At 44.2% G+C, this 20,434-nt stretch overlaps 1 protein-coding gene and 1 pseudogene across 1 annotated transcript; both read left to right on the top strand.

Annotated features, from left to right (window-relative positions):
* The first annotated feature begins 10,476 nt into the window (after nt 1-10,476).
* On the top strand, nt 10,477-11,623 carry LOC147956866 (uncharacterized; annotated as a pseudogene).
* A 1,895-nt stretch (nt 11,624-13,518) lies between these two features.
* LOC147956867 (uncharacterized) lies at nt 13,519-14,636 on the top strand. The gene is made up of 2 exons (XM_087531495.1): nt 13,519-14,463; nt 14,535-14,636. Exons 1-2 carry the CDS (start codon nt 13,519-13,521, stop codon nt 14,634-14,636), a joined length of 1,047 nt encoding a protein of 348 aa, XP_087387621.1.
* Nucleotides 14,637-20,434: the final 5,798 nt, after the last annotated feature.

Consider the following 20,434-nt stretch of genomic DNA (forward strand, 5'->3'; position numbering starts at 1 on the left):
GCGCATCAATGGTAACCAACCGGCAACCCTAACTATTGTGATGATTATAGGTCCTTTCACTTCTTTAATAAGGCGATCAACGCTATCATTAACTTTTCTTAAATTCGTTAACCTTTTTCAAATTCGATGGTTTTTCCAGATTGAATGACTTTTTAAAAAAATCAATGTACTTTCAGAACCGATGAATTTTTTTAAAAACCAAATAACTTTTTTCCAAGCCAAAGATTTTTTTTGAAATTATTTTTCAAAATCCGCGAAACATTTTTGAATTCACGAACTTTTTTCATTTATTGTGATTTTTCCTATTTTTATTTTTTTCAAAAGTTAGTGCAGTACTGGTTAACTGCTGAAGCAGACTAGCTTTTTTCACGTCAACTAAAACAGCTGGTATCGAGCGAGCTATGTTTCCATGTCACTGATACGTCTCCATCGTATATATAATTTTTGGATATTTCATTTCAATGTTCTACAACTTTCATATCAAAAATTATCTTTTTTATCATTTACGTACCCGAGGACGAGCAGGAATTAAGCTTGGGGATACTGATACGTCTTCGTCGTATCTATAATTTATGATTGTTTCATGCCAATATTCTAAATTTTCATATACTTTTGGCAACTTTTAATAATATTTTTGGGACTAACATATTGATCCAGTGCCCAGTGCCAGTTCCTGTTTGTTGCATCTTTTTTGATTCGCAGAATATCCATATCAAACAGAATCCAAACGCGATAAAAATTTACAGAGATTTTTTTTGGAATATATGTGATTTTTGGGAAAAAGAATCTACGCGAGACGATGCTCGAGGGGCCCACAAGCCCTTGAGGCGCGCCTCCCTACCCTAGGCGCGACCAGGGGGCTTGTGGCCACCCCGTAGGTCAGTTGGAGGTCTCCTTCGGGTGCAACGAAGCTTATATCCGGATAAAAATCGTGTTAAAATTTCAGCCCAATCGGAGTTACGGATCTCCGAGAAAGGCCAGAATCTGGGAACGCAGAAACACAAGGAAACAGAGAGAGAGAGAGAGAGAGATCCAATCTCGGAGGGTTTCCCGCCCCTCCGCCGCCATGGAGGCCAAGAACCAGAGGGGAAACCCTCCTCCCATCTAGGGGGGAGGTCAAGGAAGAAGAAGGAGGGGGGCTCTTTCCCCCTCTCTCTTGGTGGAGCCGAAACGCCGCCGGGGCAATCATCATGTGATGGCGATCTGCACCAACGCCTCCATCATCTTCCCCAACATATTCATCACCTCCCCTCATCTATATTCAGCGGTCCACTCTCCCGCAACCCGTTGTACCCTCTACTTGAACATGGTACTTTATGCTTCATATTATTATCCAATGTTGTGGTGCCATCCTATGATGCTTGAGTAGATTTTTATTGTCCTGTCGGTGATTGGTTTATTGCTATGATTGGTTTAATTTTCTTGTGGTTATGTTATTGTCCTTTGGTGCCCATCATATGAGTGCGCATGTGATCACACCATAGGGTTAGTTGTATGTTGATAGGACTATGTATTGGAGGGCAAGCGTGACAGCAGCTTCAGCCTAGCATAGAAATTGATGCATACAGAATTGAAGGGGGACCAATATATTTTAAGGCTATGGTTGGATTTTTACCTTAATGAATGACAGTAGTTGCGGATGCTTGCTGGAGTTCCAGTCATAAGCGCATAAAATTCCAAGTAAGGGATGATATGCTAGCAGTGGCCTCTCTTACATAAAACTTGCTATCAGTCTAGTAACGTAGTCAATTGCTTAGGGACAATTCCGCAACTCCTACCATCACTTTTCTACACTCGCTATACTAACTTCATTGTTTATTTATCTAAACAGCCCCTAGTTTCTATTTACGTGCTCTTTATTATCTTGCAAACTTATCCTACAACACCTACAAAGTACTTCTAGTTTCATACTTGTTCTAGGTAAAGCGAACGTTAAGCATGCGTAGAGTTCTATCGGTGGTCGATAGAACTTGAGGGAATATTTGTTCTACTTTTAGCTCCTCGTTGGGTTCGACACTCTTACTTATCGAAAGAGGCTACAACTAATCCCCTACACTTGTGGGTTATTAGTCACGTTCACTGCAATTGATAGAAGTTTAGGTTGGCCCAGTAGCGTAACGCTTCGAACGCTAGTAACCTCCCCTCAAACATGCCTATTGGCATAAAAAACCCACCTCAACTCTGAATCCGGTTTTTTAGGCCCCTGAAATCTGGCGAATCGGATAAATTTGCCCATGACAAGTTTTTTTAAGATTAACTTAATCCATGCTTAAAAAACCTTGCTAACTTGGCATCTTCCGCCAGTTGCCCACGCCCCTTGCCGAACAGGGCCTGTTGTTTTGCATCTCTTTGTAACACCGTAAATATACAGACTATCAATAAAGATTACACATAGTTCTTATTACTTGTCTTGGCCATTGTCTCGTTTTACTTTACAACATGTTATGAGCGAACGAGAGACGAATGCAAGGACGGAGGCAGTGACTCCGGCAAATTCCATTAGTGAGAAAATCGCTCAAAGAACGAGAAGCTTCTATGACCAATTAAGGCATCATGCCAAGTTATTTGGATTTTTGACAAGTTTTACGTTTTTTTGGAGTTTCGTCGGTGAAAAAGGGCCGATAAATGGCAGGAGATGTCGAAACATGCAAACGATGTCGGAAATTACTCAAACCTGGCATTGATGCCTCATATGTCTGTGCCACGTTGCCTCAAGAAATTAGGGGTCATTTATCCAATCCAAAAAAACACCAGTTGAGAGGAGTGTGCCACACTATGCTAGATGGGTGCATCCATGAGCCTGTAGTTTTTTTTCTAATTTGAATGCTTCTATTACTTGCAATTTTTGTCATTATCAATCCACATGAACACTATTTATGTCCTAACCATTTCACAAAATTTAGTGAACAATTTTGGAATTTCAAATAGTGTATGGAAATTTTACATGCTTGAAAACTTTTTTCAAAATTGTTAACAAACAACCAAAATATTTGAACAAAAATTGTAAACCACATACCTTTTAATAAATTTATCGACTTTTTATGAAATCCAACAATTTCTTAAATTTATGAACAAAAATTCATAACGGGAGCATTTTATGAAATTCCAGAGCATTTTTAAAATTGTAAACAATATTTGAAAACAAGAACATGGTATTCTGAACAAATTTTCAAATTTTTTAACAGGCTTCAAAAAGTGTAATAAAGTCCAGAAAGGAGAAAAGTAAATTAATGAAAAAAGAGAACAAAAATGTAAATATAGAGAAAAACAAATGCTTAGGCCCTAGAAAATAAAAAAATTGTAACTTTGAAAAAATTCACAAATTTGAAAAAATGATAGCTTTTTCAAATAATGCTCAAAAATTTCAAAAAGTGTTCAAATTTTTCGAAAATATTCGTAAATTTTAGAAATTCTTCACGTTTCCAAGGAAATGTTCGTAATTTTGAAAATTTTTCTTTTTTTTGGAAAAAAGTTAATACTTTCAGAAAAATGTTCACTATTCTGAAAAAATGTTTTCAAGTTTAAAAAATGTTTAAAAAAATCGATATTTGGGGAATTTTTATAAAAAGTTTCACATATTTGATTTTTTTTGCGAGTTTCCAAAAAAAGTTAACATTTTGAAAAACATTTGGTATTTCTATAAATGTTCGTGTTTCCAATAAATATTTCAAAATTTTTAAAAACACGTTAGCTACAATACCCCTTCGGTCTATTTGCTATAGTATCCGGCCCGATCATATACAGTGGCGGTTTGATATGCCACAGTACTTCAATTTTATTTGAAGAGAAACCGCGCTACATATGTGTCATCAAAGCTGTTTTGTTCCAATGAGAAACCGGCCGCGCTACATATGTGTCATGAAAGCTGTTTTGAGAACCGCGCTACATATATGCAACTGAAACACAGTGAAATGTGAATGCTCAGGGCCACCTTTCCGCGTCGGTGAATAATTTGTTAGCTCTGCATTACATGGTCCTGCTAATCTTGATTGTATGATGGAAATTAGAGACATTGTGGAGTGACGTCCACTAATTTTGTTGCCCTGCAGCTCACGCGCCATGTCCAGTCAAACTGTCCAAGGTACGAACATTGAATCCAAATTGAAGGAGAGGAGAGGTGCAAGAAGAAATGTGCACCTTTTTTACTATCCTTGTCCTTGCTGCTACATGCGGAGGGGAACAACTCGGCCCACCCGCCGACAGGCTTCAGTGACCTAGGCGAGCGAAGCATCCATGCCATTGCCGGCTGCTTTAGGCTCAAATGGTGATCAACTGCAGCTCCATCCGATGGGGGGCCAGCCACCATGGTGACCCCGACCACCACCGTCTCCCATCTCCCACGTCGTTGGACCATAGGTGGTGGTGCTGCTCCAGTAGGCAGTGCGGGGCTGGCGGCGCAGGCTGAGGAAATAGCCGGAGGTCGGTGGGGCATAAATGGTGAGAAGACTTGCCGCCGGTGACGATTTGCGGCGGAGACGCCAAGAACGAGGTGTATGTGACCTGGGCTATGCGCGGGTGTGGGCTGCGCTGGACTGCACTGGGAAGCGTGCGTCAGCCGTTGTGTACTCAGCTAAGGCCTAGTGGGCCCACCGCGTTGCGTTCTGTGTTCTGTCTCTGGGCCATGTCACCGTCCTTTGTTTTTGCAGCAACAATGCGCAATAACTCTAAAAAACAGAGCTACAATGCGCATTTCTTTCAAAAAAAGCTAAAATAGGCATGGTTTCTCAAAAAAGCTAAAAAGCTCAGTTTTCAATAGCCACCAAGAAGCACCGTATGAAAAATGCCACTGCAATTTTCATCCTTCGAAAAAGTGTCCTATAGTGGCATTTTTGGAGCTCCATAGTGACATTTTAGAAGAATCTAGAGAATTGTAATGATATTTTTCAAAAGCTGAAAACTAGAATTGCATTTTTGTTAAATCTGCTAAAGTTGTAGAGAATTTTAAGTTTGATCTCAAACACTCTTGAAATTCTCTGTTTAGTTACACCTAAGCTTGACAATCTTGCACTCTTGAAGCCTCTATCAAGTTATTTGTTACATTCTTATAATCTTAAATAATCCAATATGTTTGAAATTGTGTAGATATTGAAAAGGAATGCACTATAATACATTAAGGGCATTAACTAATTCCGGTATGAGTGTGATACTTCTGGTTTGCCTAGATTTATGGTAATATATTCTAACAGGAAATTTAACATAAAAATTGAATAAAACATATTTTTGCAACATAATATCATCTCATACTAATATAATTTTATTTTAATAATGAATATTATAATTATATGCTAAAATATGCATATTGATATATTGGCATCATGTTATTGTTAAAATCCGTTTGTTTTATTTAAAAATACTGAAATATTTTAATATCAATTTACATGAACAACATATATCTAGTTCCAATATATGAAAAAAAAACCGATGTGGAAAATTTTATTATAAATACGTGAGAATGATTGATGTTCAATCTTCTTACTCTAAATTTTATTATACCTATACCAAAATGCGGGAACTAAAAACCATAATTTCATTCTAAATCATATAGATTTTGACATGATGTGAGCCTTTCATTCTAAATCCTTTCATATGTTGCCAGCTCTACAACTGCTGGAATTTTAAATTTAAAATTGTTTATGGCAAGAGAAACACACTGATGTTTTTTAACTTTTCAGTAATAACATTGACTACAATGTTCGAAAAAATATCATCTCTTTCATTACATAAATTTAAACTGCATTGTACGAGATTATGAAAGTCTTCACTCAAAGAAATATGTTTAGTTTGATCATCACTTCAAAAATATTGTTGTCATAATACTTTAACCCCTTTTAACAGTATGGTGTTCCCTATGATTGAAATAATAAGAAAAAAGAATAACCGAAAAAGTAAGTTTTCGCGTTCCAGTTTATTCATGATATATTTTTAAATGGCACACCGAATTTCCAATGTATCCCATACCAGGACTTTCACATGTGTATACTCACAAACACATTAGTCCTTTAACCATTTTTCTCGTTAATACTCCAAAACCACAAAGGGGGCACGAGATGCACTTACATTTCCTCAGTGCTTGCAAAAGAAACAGTCTTTTTTCTTATACAGTGCTTAATGCGGTGCTATTATGGATGTTTTTTTTGCTTCTTATTCATCCACGCATATGATCTGACCACCATACAACAGTGTACATCAGACACCACATGTGCTTGAGCTGATGCTACCAAGACGTCTCATTCATCTAAGCACATGTGTCGACATACTAGCATTGGAGAAGTTAAGTGCTTACTGACACACCAAAACTCTCTCCTTAAGGCCTTCTACAATGCAGAGTGCTTGGACACAAGTAATATCACCCCGGAGCTTCTATCTGTAATATCATTGATGAAATTTTTGTAATTAGAGGCAACTTGAATTCTACGTACTTCTAAATCGGCAGCAAAAGCAAACCCTTTGCAACAAGCTGAAGCTTTTAGGCTTGCAGGATCGACCATACCACTATTCTCGCCTTCATCGCGGAATAGACTATATCCCGTAGTTCGGGACAACCCATGAATGATAGATACGGTCTATTTTGTGTGTTGTTTCGGTCACTCCTCACTACGTGCTTTTTTGCGTGCCGTCTCTGAAAAAACAATAGAGAAAACTAACATTTTGGTCTACAAGAAAATATGGCTACTAGCCATCAAAAATTCCAAAATGTTTGTAAATTAAAAAACACAAATTTAAGGTATCACAATTTTGTAGTTTCAAAAATAATATTTTTTAAAATTCAAGAGTTTGAAAATTTTCATGAAATGGAAATATGTTTTTGATTATGATTTTTTATATTATTTTTTAAAATCGCGAGTTTGAAAAAATATTCATTAATTTGTAAGTTTATGAATTTCATAAATGCTCGTGAATAAACAAATGTTTACAAATTAAAAATATTCTTAAAATTTTAAAACTTTTCATGGATTTGGAAAGGTTCACAAATATATAAAATGCTCAATAATTTAAAATAAACATTCTAAATTCAGGAAAAAATATGATTTTTTTTGTGGTGAAATTTAACATTTTCATGAATTTGAAGAAAATATTCATGACTATAAAAATATGATCTCAAATGTTTAAATTGTCTGGAGTATTTAATAAGAAATATAATAAGGAGCAAAAAATTGAAATACAATAAAAATAGGAAACCGAAAAGGTATGAAAAACTAGAAGAAAGCCCTTTTTCTCATCAAGTTGTATTCTTCTTCTTTTATATAAACAAAAGCACACTCAAACATAAGCACACTCAAACATAATAAAAAACACATTGAGGTCGTTGGACCACCGAACGACCATTGTTGCCACCGTAATGAGGCATCGATGAGCCGCTGCCATATCACTTTTGGCCTAATCTTGTCGAGATAGTCAAGAAGTCTTCTTGCACGTGCCCTTAGACCCTTAGAACCACAATTGTCATCAGCAAGACTTAGCTTCGGTCTTGTTTGACTTTACTAGTTGCCAGTGTGATTTTTGTGTGTATGCGTTGCAACGGTAGAGAAAAAAAAATCAAAGGTCCATTAATCAATTAGCATTCATAATCCCCACTCCGGACATTCAAAACCTCTATTTTAATACGACATTAAAGATTAAATCCATGTCACCTCTCATCTCCTTTTCCATGGCCGCTTCTGTGGGTTGCAGAACACGATGCTCATGTTGTTAGTGCCCTTCTCCACCTTGGATAACAATCGCTCCTTTCAACCCCTTGGGACAATATATATGTTATCCAGCATTAGCATTGAGAATCCCCACTCCGGACATTCAAAACCTCTATTTTAATACGACATTAAACATTAAACCCATGCTTCGAACAAATCAATTCTTTGAAATAGTCGATTTGCCTAACCACTTACTCGAACATACAAAACTGAACCAATCAATTCTGATAAATTTACTCCTCAGTCAATTTTTTTGGCTATTATGTCATTGTTGCAACACTCAAATGAACACCAGATACCAGGTTGGTCAAAACTTTAAGACTACAGTTTGATAAAAATTGCATAGGAAAGAAACGACCACCCATATGCTAATATCATCATGCATAGAGCCAGAGAAAGCTAACAAATACGATTCCTGTATATTGTACAGTGTGCGCTCCTTATAATTTTATGAAAGTTTTCCTGTTTGCCTCAACTCAAAACCTTGGATCATTCAATCGATGCTTCCTTTCTAACTCATGGCGCACGTAGAATTCCCTTTTCTTCCTAGCTTATGCCAATTTCTAGCCCATGGAGTATGTAAATTTCTTCCTGGCTCAATCTATTTTCTTTCCTTCCCTTCGTAACTCAGGGCAGCAAGATTTTTCTTGTAGTTCCTTTCCTTCCTACGCTCCTCACCTTGATTGTTTAGGCGGCTTACCGGTTTCAACTCCGAAACATATAAAAATTGGTGAAATTTGCTAGAAAGGAGCGAGGTGGGACTATTGATAGGGCAGCGACGGTTTTTCCTAGCAGAAATCATTACGTAGTTTGGTTGGCTGCTTTGATCGATCCCCAAGGTGGAACTCTGGAGTTCGAATACCTGACGGGCATATATTTTTGGCTGCTCCTCCATCGATGGGAAAAAATTGCAGCAGGCCTAGCCCAGTTGCGCTTCCTCCTGAAACAAAACAGATGGCTCACTTACGTAAAAACGCACTTCAATTACATATAGCGTATGAAGAACTATGAAAGTCGCCATCCTTTAATATTAAACTGTTCAATATCTTTAAAATAATTGTTATGAATCTCAAAAGATATGCGCCATGGTAGCAGGCGTAGTTAACCAGAAAGACTATCTCGGTCATCCGAGTACTTCACCTCCGGAAAAAAATGAAGAGGAAACTATCTTAATATTGTTCAGGTATTGTAGCTTTACTGTGCGGTTACGTCTTAACTCTCTCACACATTCATTAGATCACATGTTTTGGTTGGCCAAAGTGTTACAGTTCAGTCTCTTGCAAAAATACTTCTAAACTCTAGTATTACACATTCATTAGCCTCTGAACAGTTGGACTAGCATGCATACTTCTACACTCATACGCTGCTCTGCTTAACACAGTCCTGGCTTGATACAAACAGAATCTACATGCACCACGCGTCCACACGTACCGTATGCACACGATCAGCGCACCGACTTCCAAAGCCCTGCAGATCCAATGATCAGGGTGAGTTCAGACAAGTGTTTTCCATGACGACATACTCTGTCTGACTAGTTACTAGTAGGTCCCATGGCAGGATGTGGGTGACGCAAGGTGTCGTTCCATCGCTGCAATGTAAAGATCTCAAACACAGGACACCGAGTGTGGCTGAATTAGGACCGAAAATCTCTGTCAGATCAGTGGATTATGTTGACAGGTAAAAAGAGATCAGTGGATTCTTATCTTACCCCATTAATTCGGAGAATCCTCAATGACTCTAAGGCGCACCTTCGCAGATGAGGCGGTGTGAGTGACTTATGCCATGGCACTAGCCAGACAATAATTTCAATTATCAGCCAGGATACAGTTAACACCAAATTCAGTCAAAAACCCTTTTCTTTTCCCCTGGCAATGATAAAATGTTGCAGTTTGGTAGGCAGAGACGTACTGCATTCTGCAGATATTGTCGACGGCGCCATGAGCTCCTCGACGAGCTGGCACACGGCCCCCTTCCGGTCCAGAAGCCTTGTCGTTGTCGGCGACCCTGCTCTAGCACGGCGGCAAGAGGGGAGCCTCTTGCAGTTCTGTCCGAGTCATTTTCTTTGAACTCTGAACATGCCAGCAACACCGGGACACCCAACCGACGTGGACGATGACGAACACTTAAGAGTTACAATCTCGTTCCCCCTCATTGTGTTCATCAGGTCTAGCTGACGTCGGGAGAGCCGCTTCCTCGCCGACCTCGAATCCCCCGAGATGCTCCCTGTCACCGTCTGCTGGGCACTCGACTGCATCTTGTGGTACAGTTTGCTACACTTTTGCATCAGGGCGTAAATGCACCGTATGTACTATGAACAGGCCACCAAGCTACAAGCCTTTCTCTCGGCTTCAGAGAACAGGCGACAGAGACAAGCATGGTCCACCCATTCAGCCTGATGCTCCAGTGTCAGCGACCCAATTTCCAGTAATGGCGGTCCAAGCAGCAAGCCCATCAGCTCATGGGCCGGGCCTGGCTGCGTGCCAATCGAAGGAGGACAGACTACAAGTAAGCCGACCAAGCGTAGCGAACAGGCATCCGGGCTTGGATCACGAACGGCAACGGCGGCTTCCTCTTTCCCCTATCATCTCCTACCTCCTGTACTCCTCCTCAACCTCTTGTAGCTCAGCTTGATCTTCCTGCAATGGAGTAATTCAAGTGATTCGTAAGTGGATACCTAACATCATGGTATCAGAGCCTCCTTCCACCCTTCCAATTTGCCACAAATTCTCTCGAGTTCGTCCAATTTTTGCCTAATTTTTTTTCTGAGTTCATCAATTTTTCCACCACCATGCACCCGGAGCTGAAGGCCTACTTGGAAGATGACCACGCGCGGACCATGGCGCGCTATGACGCCATGGACAAGCAGCACGCGCGGATGTTGAAGATCCTCACGGGCGTCTCGACCCCACAGCCGGCTTGCCCCATGGGCACAGCAGCCGATGGCGGCCTCACCAACGATGCCAGAGTGCTCACGGTCGTCCCCGACGCCTTCTCCACCACCACCAAGGCCCAGGAGGTCATGGCGGCCCCCCATGGTGCATCCCTGGACTCCATCGACCCGATGCCCATGACCTGTTCGACGACTGGCTTGACCCTGGTCGACGCCGTCGCCAACATCGACGAGGCCCAAGACGCCGCCACCACCGTCCACCCTGAGCACGCGGTCACCTTCAACTACACAGAGGTCACGCAGTTCATACTGTTGCAGGCAGCGCTCTCCATCGACATCACCCATTCACCGCAGATGCCCATGAAACGTGATACTGCTACACCCAACGTCATGGTCCTCGTTTGCGTATCATTCAGAGTCAACATATTTAGAAGCTGCAGTGGGAAGCTTCTGGTTTGTGTCCTGTCCTACTGGAGAACTTTGGTGTTGTTGGCAGTATGAGCATCGACAACAATGGCCGCCCCCTGTCCCAGTACAGATTGTTGTGAACAACGTTGCCTTATTCCACGACACGGCTAGAGGCTGCATCTATGATGACTTTGGATATGTGTGGTGGCCACCGGACCACCAACTCTGGATGAGGAACAAATTGCGAGCATGGTTAACTCCTAATCAGCATGCTACTGGGGTTGTGCATCTGCCTCATAACGTGAAGAACCCGGGTACTTTCAGCGCAAAACTGTCAAGCCAAAAAGTTCTTCAGTTAACGCAGTTCAAGCAAAATCAGTATTCCCTAGGTCGTGAAACACATACTACAGAGGTACAAGGCATCGAGAGTCATTTGCAGAACGTGATTCCATTCTGGGCAGTGGATGTCTTTGCATGTCTCAGTATGGCAGCGGTGGAAGAAATCTCTTGCCATGGAACATTTGCTACACATACAGGTTATCTAATTTCTTGTATGTCCAAACAATGCCCATGGCCGTCATTTGATTGCTTTCATGAGGGCGCGCACCTCAGCAGTTGCCAAGCAGCACAGTCATGATCAGAGCTACTAAGAGTAGAATTTCAGACTAGTACTCCTAGTTCTCCTGATCCAAATCACACGAGAGAATCCTGTTGTGGCTCTCAGTTTAGTGGAATTTCAGAACAGCAAAAGAGTGAGTGCTATGAGAACTCCTATTCTACTGTTAACAATCTTGGTTCAGTGGTATTTGAATCTCATCATCTTGGTTCTAGTTATCTATACCTCAGTAGAAAAACCTTGTGGTGTCCGCAAAATGAGCAGCAGAAAATATGTCGTTCGAAGAAAGTTATTTGCGGGATCCTTATGGTGCCAAGATTTATCTCTATTCCAAGTCAGAAGGAAACACAACTAATGGATAATGTGGACTTCATGGTGGCAGTACGGCTGTTCTTTATATCATCTATGCAGCCATCTTAGGAATTGCATGCTCAAGTTCAACAAACTTCGTGTGGCCGTCGGCTCTCTGTTTCAGTTGAGCTACAAAGTTATGATGTAGCCAACCTCCGACCAAGACCATGGACAATGTTTTAGTTTACTCAGGAAATCATTCAACGGAAGCTACACTTGGCATTAGTTTCAGGTAATTATTGCACAACTCATGTGGTGTTTAAGCAAATCTACTGTAGTCAGCTCTATCTACAGATTGACCACATGAGGTTCACGTGTGATGAATTGTCTAGTGCTCCTGGAATGACCAACTTGGAATTCACTGATCCTGCTACCTATTTTGCTTCTTTGCTACTCACTTCTCCTGCTATCAATCACACTGGATTCTCCTACTCAAGTACGACTGTTACAACCCTGAAACTGCAGTTTACAGTTTGCCCTACGGAATCACTGTGGCCTGGCTTATTATTATACGAAGATGGTCAGCAATACGACAATGAGCTCTTTCAGCTGGTGAGCGAAGGCATGTCACATACTGCAGTTATTCCATAGTTTATTTTCAATTTGCATGGCGGTCACTCTACTGAATTCTGCAACCCCAATTGGCTCCTTCCAGCAGCTCCAGCCTTAAAAAAGCTACAACTACTTGGGTATACAAGTTTGATTTGCTCTGGCTTTATTTAACGAGTTCCCTGTGGTTGTGATTCTTCAACTGCTGCTTGCGCCCTCTTCTTGGATGATCCGTCCCTGGTGGCCTTCATTACATTCACAGGAGCTGCTCCTTCTGTTGTGTGGTCTACAAAATGTATGCACCTCGTCGTTCAAGGATCGGATGAGCTTTTACTATGTTTTCTGCCGAAGCCCCCATGGAGTCATCATGCTTTGTGTTACGCCGTTAGTTGGCTCGTGATTGTTGCAGGATCATCACCTTGTAAGGCCCAGTTTGACTCAAAGGAAGCAATGGCGTGGGCATGCCACCTTGAACAGCCATGGGACCCAGGCGGCAGCAGTTTGTCCGTGTGGATTCCTCACTCACTAGAAGGAACGGGTCGCTGTCAAAAAATATTGAGTGGTGACCAGAATTACGAACGGTCCTCGGTGGCATCGGCTTGGGGTCAAGCCGAATCTCAAGGGGTAGGGGATGTCAGTGACCCAATTTCCAGTAACGGCGGTCCAAGCAGCAAGCCCATTAGCTCATGGGCCGGGCCTGGCTGCGTGCCAATCGAGGGAGGACACACTACAAGTAAGCCGACCAAGCGTAGCGAACAGGCATCCGGGCTTGGATCACGAATGGCAAAGGCGGCTTCCTCTTTCCCCTATCATCTCCTACCTCATGTACTCCTCCTCAACCTCTTGTAGCTCAGCTTGATCTTCCTGCAATGGAGTAATTCGAGTGATTCGTAAGTGGATACCAAACATCATGGTATCAGAGCCTCCTTCCACCCTTCCGATTTGCCACAAATTCTCTCGAGTTCGTCCAATTTTTGCCTAATTTTTTTTCTGAGTTCATCAATTTCTCCACCACCATGCACCCGGAGCTGAAGGCCTACTTGGAAGATGACCACGCGGGGACCATGGCGCGCTACGACGCCATGGACAAGCAGCACGCGCGGATGTTGAAGATACTCACGGGCATCTCGACCCCGCAGCCGGCTTGCCCCATGGGCACAGCAGCCGATGGCGGCCTCACCAACGATGCCAGAGTGCTCACGGTCGTCCCCGACGCCTTCTCCACCACCACCAAGGCCCAGGAGGTGATGGCGGCCCCCCATGGTGCATCCCTGGACTCCATCGACCCGATGCCCATGACGTGTTCGACGACTGGCTCGACCCAGGTCGACGCCATCGCCAACATCGACGAGGCCCAAGACGCCGCCACCACCGTCCACCCTGAGCACGCGGTCACCTTCAACTACACAGAGGTCACGCAGTTCATACTGTTGCAGGCAGCGCTCTCCATCGACATCATCCATTCACCGCAGATGCCCATGAAACGTGATATGGGAATCGAACAACAAGGTCAGCTGCTACACCCAACGTCGTGGTCCTCGTTTGCGTATCATTCAGAGTCAACATATTTAGAAGCTGCAGTGGGAAGCTTCTGGTTTGTGTCGTGTCCTACTGGAGAACTTTGGTGTTGTTGGCAGTGTGAGCATCGACAACAATGGCCGCCCCTTGTCCCAGTACAGATTGTTGTGAACAACGTTGCCTTATTCCACGACACGGCTAGAGGCTGCATCTATGATGACTTTGGATATGTGTGGTGGCCACCGGACCACCAACTCTGGATGAGGAACAAATTGCGAGCATGGTTAAATCCTAATCAGCATGCTACTGGGGTTGTGCATCTGCCTCATAACGTGAAGAACCCGGGTACTTTCAGCGCAAAACTGTCAAGCCAAAACGTTCTTCAGTTAACGCAGTTCAAGCAAAATCAGTATTCCCTAGGTCGTGCAACACATACTACAGAGGTACAAGGCATCGAGAGTCATTTGCAGAACGTGATTCAATTCTGGGCAGTGGATGTCTTTGCATGTCTCAGTATGGCAGTGGTGGAAGAAATCTCTTGCCATGGAACATTTGCTACACATACAGGTTATCTAATTTCTTGTATGTCCAGACAATGCCCATGGCCGTCATTTGATTGCTTTCATGAGGGCGCACACCTGAGCAGTTGCCAGGCAGCACAGTTACGGTCAGAGCTACTAAGAGTAGAATTTCAGAATAGTACTCCTAGTTCTCCTGATCCAAATCACACGAGAGAATCCTGTTGTGGCTCTCAGTTTAGTGGAATTTCAGAACAGCAAAAGAGTGAGTGCTATGAGAACTCCTATTCTACTATTAACAATCTTGGTTCAGTGGTATTTGAATCTCATCATCTTGGTTCTAGTTATCTATACCTCAGTAGAAAAACCTCGTGGTGTCCGCAAAATGAGCAGCAGAAAATATGTCGTTCGAAGAAAGTTATTTGCGGGATCCTTATGGTGCCAAGATTTATCTCTATTCCAAGTGAGAAGGAAACAAAACTAATGGATAATGTGGACTTCATGGTGGTAGTACGGTTGTTCTTTATATCATCTATGCAGCCATCTTATGAATTGCATGCTGAAGTTCAACAAACTTCGTGTGGCCGTCGGCTCTCTGTTTCAGTTGAGCTACAAAGTTATGATGTAGCCAACCTCCGACCAAGACCATGGCCAATGTTTGAGTTTACTCAGGAAATCATTCAACGGAAGCTACACTTGGCCTTAGTTTCAGGTAATTATTGCACAACTCATGTGGTGTTCAAGCAAATCTCCTGTAGTCAGCTCTATCTACAGATTGACCACATGAGGTTCACGTGCGATGAATTGTTTAGTGCTCCTGGAATGACCAACTTGGAATTCACTGATCCCGCTACCTATTTTGCTTCTTTGCTACTCACTTCTCCTGCTACCAATCACACTGGATTCTCCTACTCAAGTACAACTGTTACAACCTGAAACTGCAGTTTACTGTTTCCCTTACGGAATCACTGTGGTCTGGCTTATTATTATACGAAGATGGTCAACAATATGACAACGAGCTCTTTCAGCTGGTGAGCGAAGGCATGTCACATACTGCAGTTATTCCACAGTTTATTTTCACTTTGCATGGCGGTCACTCTACTGAATTCTGCAACCCCAATTGGCTCCTTCTAGCAGCTCCAGCCTTAAAAAAGCTACAACTACTTGGGTATACAAGTTTGATTTGCTCTGGCTTTATTCAACGAGTTCCCTGTGGTTGTGATTCTTCAACTGCTGCTTGCGCCCTCTTCTTTGATGATCCGTCCCTGGTGGCCTTCATTACATTCACAGGAGCTGCTCCTTCTGTTGTGTGGTCTACAAAATGTATGCACCTCGTCGTTCAAGGATCGGATGAGCTTTTACTATGTTTTCTGCCGAAGCCCCCATGGAGTCATCATGGTTTGCGTTACGCCGTTAGTTGGCTCGTGATTGTTGCAGGATCATCACCTTGTAAGGCCCAGTTTGACTAAAAGGAAGCAATGGCGTGGGCATGCCACCTTGAACAGCCATGGGACCCAGGCGGCAGCAGTTTGTCCGTGTGGATTCCTCACTCACTGGAAGGAACGGGTCGCTGTCAAGGAATATTGAGTGGTGACCAGAATTACGAACGGTCCTCGGTGGCATCGGCTTGGGGTCAAGCCGAATCTCATGGGGGGGATGTCAGCGACCCAACTTCCAGTAACGACGGTCCAAGCAGCAAGCCCATCAGCTCATGGGCTGGGCCAGGCTGCGTGCCAATCGAAGGAGGACAGACTACAAGTAAGCCGACCAAGCTTAGCGAACAGGCATCCGGGCTTGGATCACGAACGGCAACGGCGGCTTCCTCTTTCCCCTATCATCTCCTACCTCATGTACTCCTCCTCAACCTCTTGTAGCTCAGATTGATCTTCCTGCAATGGAATAATTCGAGTGATTCGTAAGTGGATACCTAACATCATGGTATCAGAGCCTCCTTCCACCCTTCCGATTTGCCACAAATTCTCTCGAGTTCGTCCAATTTTTGCCTAATTGTTTTTCTGAGTTCATCAATTTTTCCACCACCATGCACCCGGAGCTGAAGGCCTACTTGGAAGATTACCACACGCGGACCATGGCGCGCTACGACGCCATGGACAAGCAGCACGCGCGGATGTTGAAGATCCTCACGGGCGTCTCGACCCCGCAGCCGGCTTGCCCCATGGGCACAGCAGCCGATGGCGGCGTCACCAACGATGCCAGAGTGCTCACGGTCGTCCCCGACGCCTTCTCCACCACCACCAAGGCCCAGGAGGTCATGGCGGCCCCCCATGGTGCATCCCTGGACTCCATCGACCCGATGCCCATGACCTGTTTGACGACTGGCTCGACCCAGGTCGACGCCGTCGCCAACATCGACGAGGCCCAAGACGCCGCCACCACCGTCCGCCCTGAGCACGCGGTCACCTTCAACTACACAGAGGTCACGCAGTTCATACCGTTGCAGGCAGTGCTCTCCATCGACATCGTCCATTCACCGCAGATGCCCATGAAACGTGATATGGGAATCGAACAACAAGGTCAGCTGCTACACCCAACGTCGTGGTCCTCGTTTGCGTATCATTCAGAGTCAACATATTTAGAAGCTGCAGTGGGAAGCTTCTGGTTTGTGTCATGTCCTACTGGAGAACTTTGGTGTTGTTGGCAGTATGAGCATCGACAACAATGGCCGCCCCATGTCCCAGTACAGATTGTTGTGAACAACGTTCCTTATTCCACGACACGGCTAGAGGCTGCATCTATGATGACTTTGGATATGTGTGGTGGCCACCGGACCACCAACTCTGGATGAGGAACAAATTGCGAGCATGGTTAACTCCTAATCAGCATCCTACTAGGGTTGTGCATCTGCCTCATAACGTGAAGAACCCGGGTACTTTCAGCGCAAAACTGTCAAGCCAAAAAGTTCTTCAGTTAACGCAGTTCAAGCAAAATCAGTATTCCCTAGGTCGTGCAACACATACTACAGAGGTACAAGGCATCGAGAGTCATTTGCAGAACGTGATTCAATTTTGGGTAGTGGATGTCTTTGCATGTCTCAGTATGGCAGCGGTGGAAGAAATCTCTTGCAATGGAACATTTGCTACACATACAGGTTATCTAATTTCTTGTATGTCCAGACAATGCCCATGGCCGTCATTTGATTGCTTTCATGAGGGCGCGCACCTCAGCAGTTGCCAAGCAGCACAGTTACGGTCAGAGCTACTAAGAGTAGAATTTCAGACTAGTACTCCTAGTTCTCCTGATCCAAATCACACGAGAGAATCCTGTTGTGGCTCTCAGTTTAGTGGAATTTCAGAACAACAAAAGAGTGAGTTCTATGAGAACTCCTATTCTACTGTTAACAATCTTGGTTCAGTGGTATTTGAATCTCATCATCTAGGTTCTAGTTATCTATACCTCAGTAGAAAAACCTTGTGGTGTCCGCAAAATGAGCAGCAGAAAATATGTCGTTCGAAGAAAGTTATTTGCGGGATCCTTATGGTGCCAAGATTTATCTCTATTCCAAGTCAGAAGGAAACACAACTAATGGATAATGTGGACTTCATGGTGGAAGTACGGTTGTTCTTTATATCATCTATGCAGCCATCTTATGAATTGCATGCTGAAGTTCAACAAACTTCGTGTGGCTGTCGACTCTCTATTTCAGTTGAGCTACAAAGTTATGATGTAGCCAACCTCCGACCAAGACCATGGCCAATGTTTGAGTTTACTCAGGAAATCATTCAACGGATGCTACACTTGGCATTAGTTTTAGGTAATTATTGCACAACTCATGTGGTGTTCAAGCAAATCTCCTGTAGTCAGCTCTATCTACAGATTGACCACATGAGGTTCACGTGTGATGAATTGTCTAGTGCTCCTGGCATGACCAACTTGGAATTCACTGATCCTGCTACCTATTTTGCTTCTTTGCTACTCACTTCTCCTGCTATCAATCACACTGGATTGTCCTACTCAAGTACAACTGTTACAACCCTGAAACTGTAGTTTACAGTTTGCCCTACGGAATCACTGTGGCCTGGCTTATTATTATACGAAGATGGTCAGCAATACGACAACGAGCTCTTTCAGCTGGTGAGCGAAGGCATGTCACATACTGCAGTTATTCCATAGTTTATTTTCACTTTGCATGGCGGTCACTCTACTGACTTCTGCAACCCCAATTGGCTCCTTCCAGCAGCTCCAGCCTTAAAAAAGCTACAACTACTTGGGTATACAAGTTTGATTTGCTCTGGCTTTATTCAACGAGTTCCCTGTGGTTGTGATTCTTGAACTGCTGCTTGCGCCCTCTTCTTGGATGATCCGTCCCTGGTGGCCTTCATTACATTCACAGGAGCTGCTCCTTCTGTTGTGTGGTCTACAAAATGTATGCACCTCGTTGTTCAAGGATCGGATGAGCTTTTACTATGTTTTCTGCCGAAGCCCCCATGGAGTCATCATGGTTTGCGTTACGCCGTTAGTTGGCTCGTGATTGTTGCAGGATCATCACCTTGTAAGGCCCAGTTTGACTCAAAGGAAGCAATGGCGTGGGCATGCCACCTTGAACAGCCATGGGACCCAGGCGGCAGCAGTTTGTCCGTGTGGATTCCTCACTCACTGGAAGGAACGGGTCACTGTCAAGGAATATTGTGTGGTGACCAGAATTACGAACGGTCCTTGGTGGCATCGGCTTGGGGTCAAGCCGAATCTCAAGGGGTAGGGGATGTCAGTGACCCAATTTCCAGTAACGACAGTCCAAGCAGCAAGCCCATCAGCGCATGGGCCGGGCCTAGCTGCGTGCCAATCGAAGGAGGACAGACTACAAGTAAGCCGACCAAGCGTAGTGAACAGGCATCCGGGCTTGGATCACGAACGGCAACGGCGGCTTCCTCTTTCCCCTATCATCTCCTACCTCATGTACTCCTCCTCAACCTCTTGTAGCCCAGCTTGATCTTCCTGCAATGGAGTAATTCGAGTGATTCGTAAGTGGATACCTAACATCGTGGTATCAGAGCCTCCTTCCACCCTTCCGATTTGCCACAAATACTCTCGAGTTCGTCCAATTTTTGCCTAATTTTTTTTCTGAGTTCATCAATTTTTCCACCACCATGCACCCGGAGCTGAAGGCCTACTTGGACGATGACCGCGCGCGGACCATGGCGCGCTACGACGCCATGGACAAGCAGCACGCGCGGATGTTGAAGATCCTCACGGGCATCTCGACCCCGCAGCCGGCTTGCCCCATGGGCACAACAGCCGATGGCGGCCTCACGAACGATGCAAGAGTGCTCACGGTCGTCCCCGACGCCTTCTCCACCATCACCAAGGCCCAGGAGGTCATGGCGGTCCCCCATGGTGCATCCCTGGACTCCATCGACCCGATGCCCATGACCTGTTCGACGACTGGCTCGACCCAGGTCGACGCCGTCGCCAACATCGACGAGGCCCAAGACGCCGCCACCACCGTCCACCCTGAGCACGCGGTCACCTTCAACTACACATAGGTCACGCAGTTCATACCGTTGCAGGCGGCGCTCTCCATCGACATCATCCATTCACCGCAGATGCCCATGAAACGTGATATGGGAATCGAACAACAAGGTCAGCTGCTACACCCAACGTCGTGGTCCTCGTTTGCGTATCATTTAGAGTCAACATATTTAGAAGCTGCAGTGGGAAGCTTCTGGTTTGTGTCGTGTCCTACTGGAGAACTTTGGTGTTGTTGGCAGTATGAGCATCGACAACAATGGCCGCCCCCTGTCCCAGTACAGATTCTTGTGAACAACATTGCCTTATTCCACGACACGGCTAGAGGCTGCATCTATGATGACTTTGGATATGTGTGGTGGCCACCGGACTACCAACTCTGGATGAGGAACAAATTGCGAGCATGGTTAAC

The sequence above is a fragment of the Triticum urartu genome, chromosome 7A (assembly GCF_056163025.1).
Source record: "Triticum urartu cultivar PI428250 chromosome 7A, HENAU_Tu73, whole genome shotgun sequence".
Classification (NCBI taxonomy): domain Eukaryota; kingdom Viridiplantae; phylum Streptophyta; class Magnoliopsida; order Poales; family Poaceae; genus Triticum; species Triticum urartu.

Coding starts and splice junctions, on each gene's coding strand:
- LOC147956867 (XM_087531495.1), top strand. CDS start 13,519: ATGCACCCGGAGCTGAAGGCCTACTTGGAAGATGACCACGCGGGGACC. Junction 14,464..14,534: donor GTGCAACACATACTACAGAG/GTACAAGGCATC, acceptor TGCATGTCTCAG/TATGGCAGTGGTGGAAGAAA.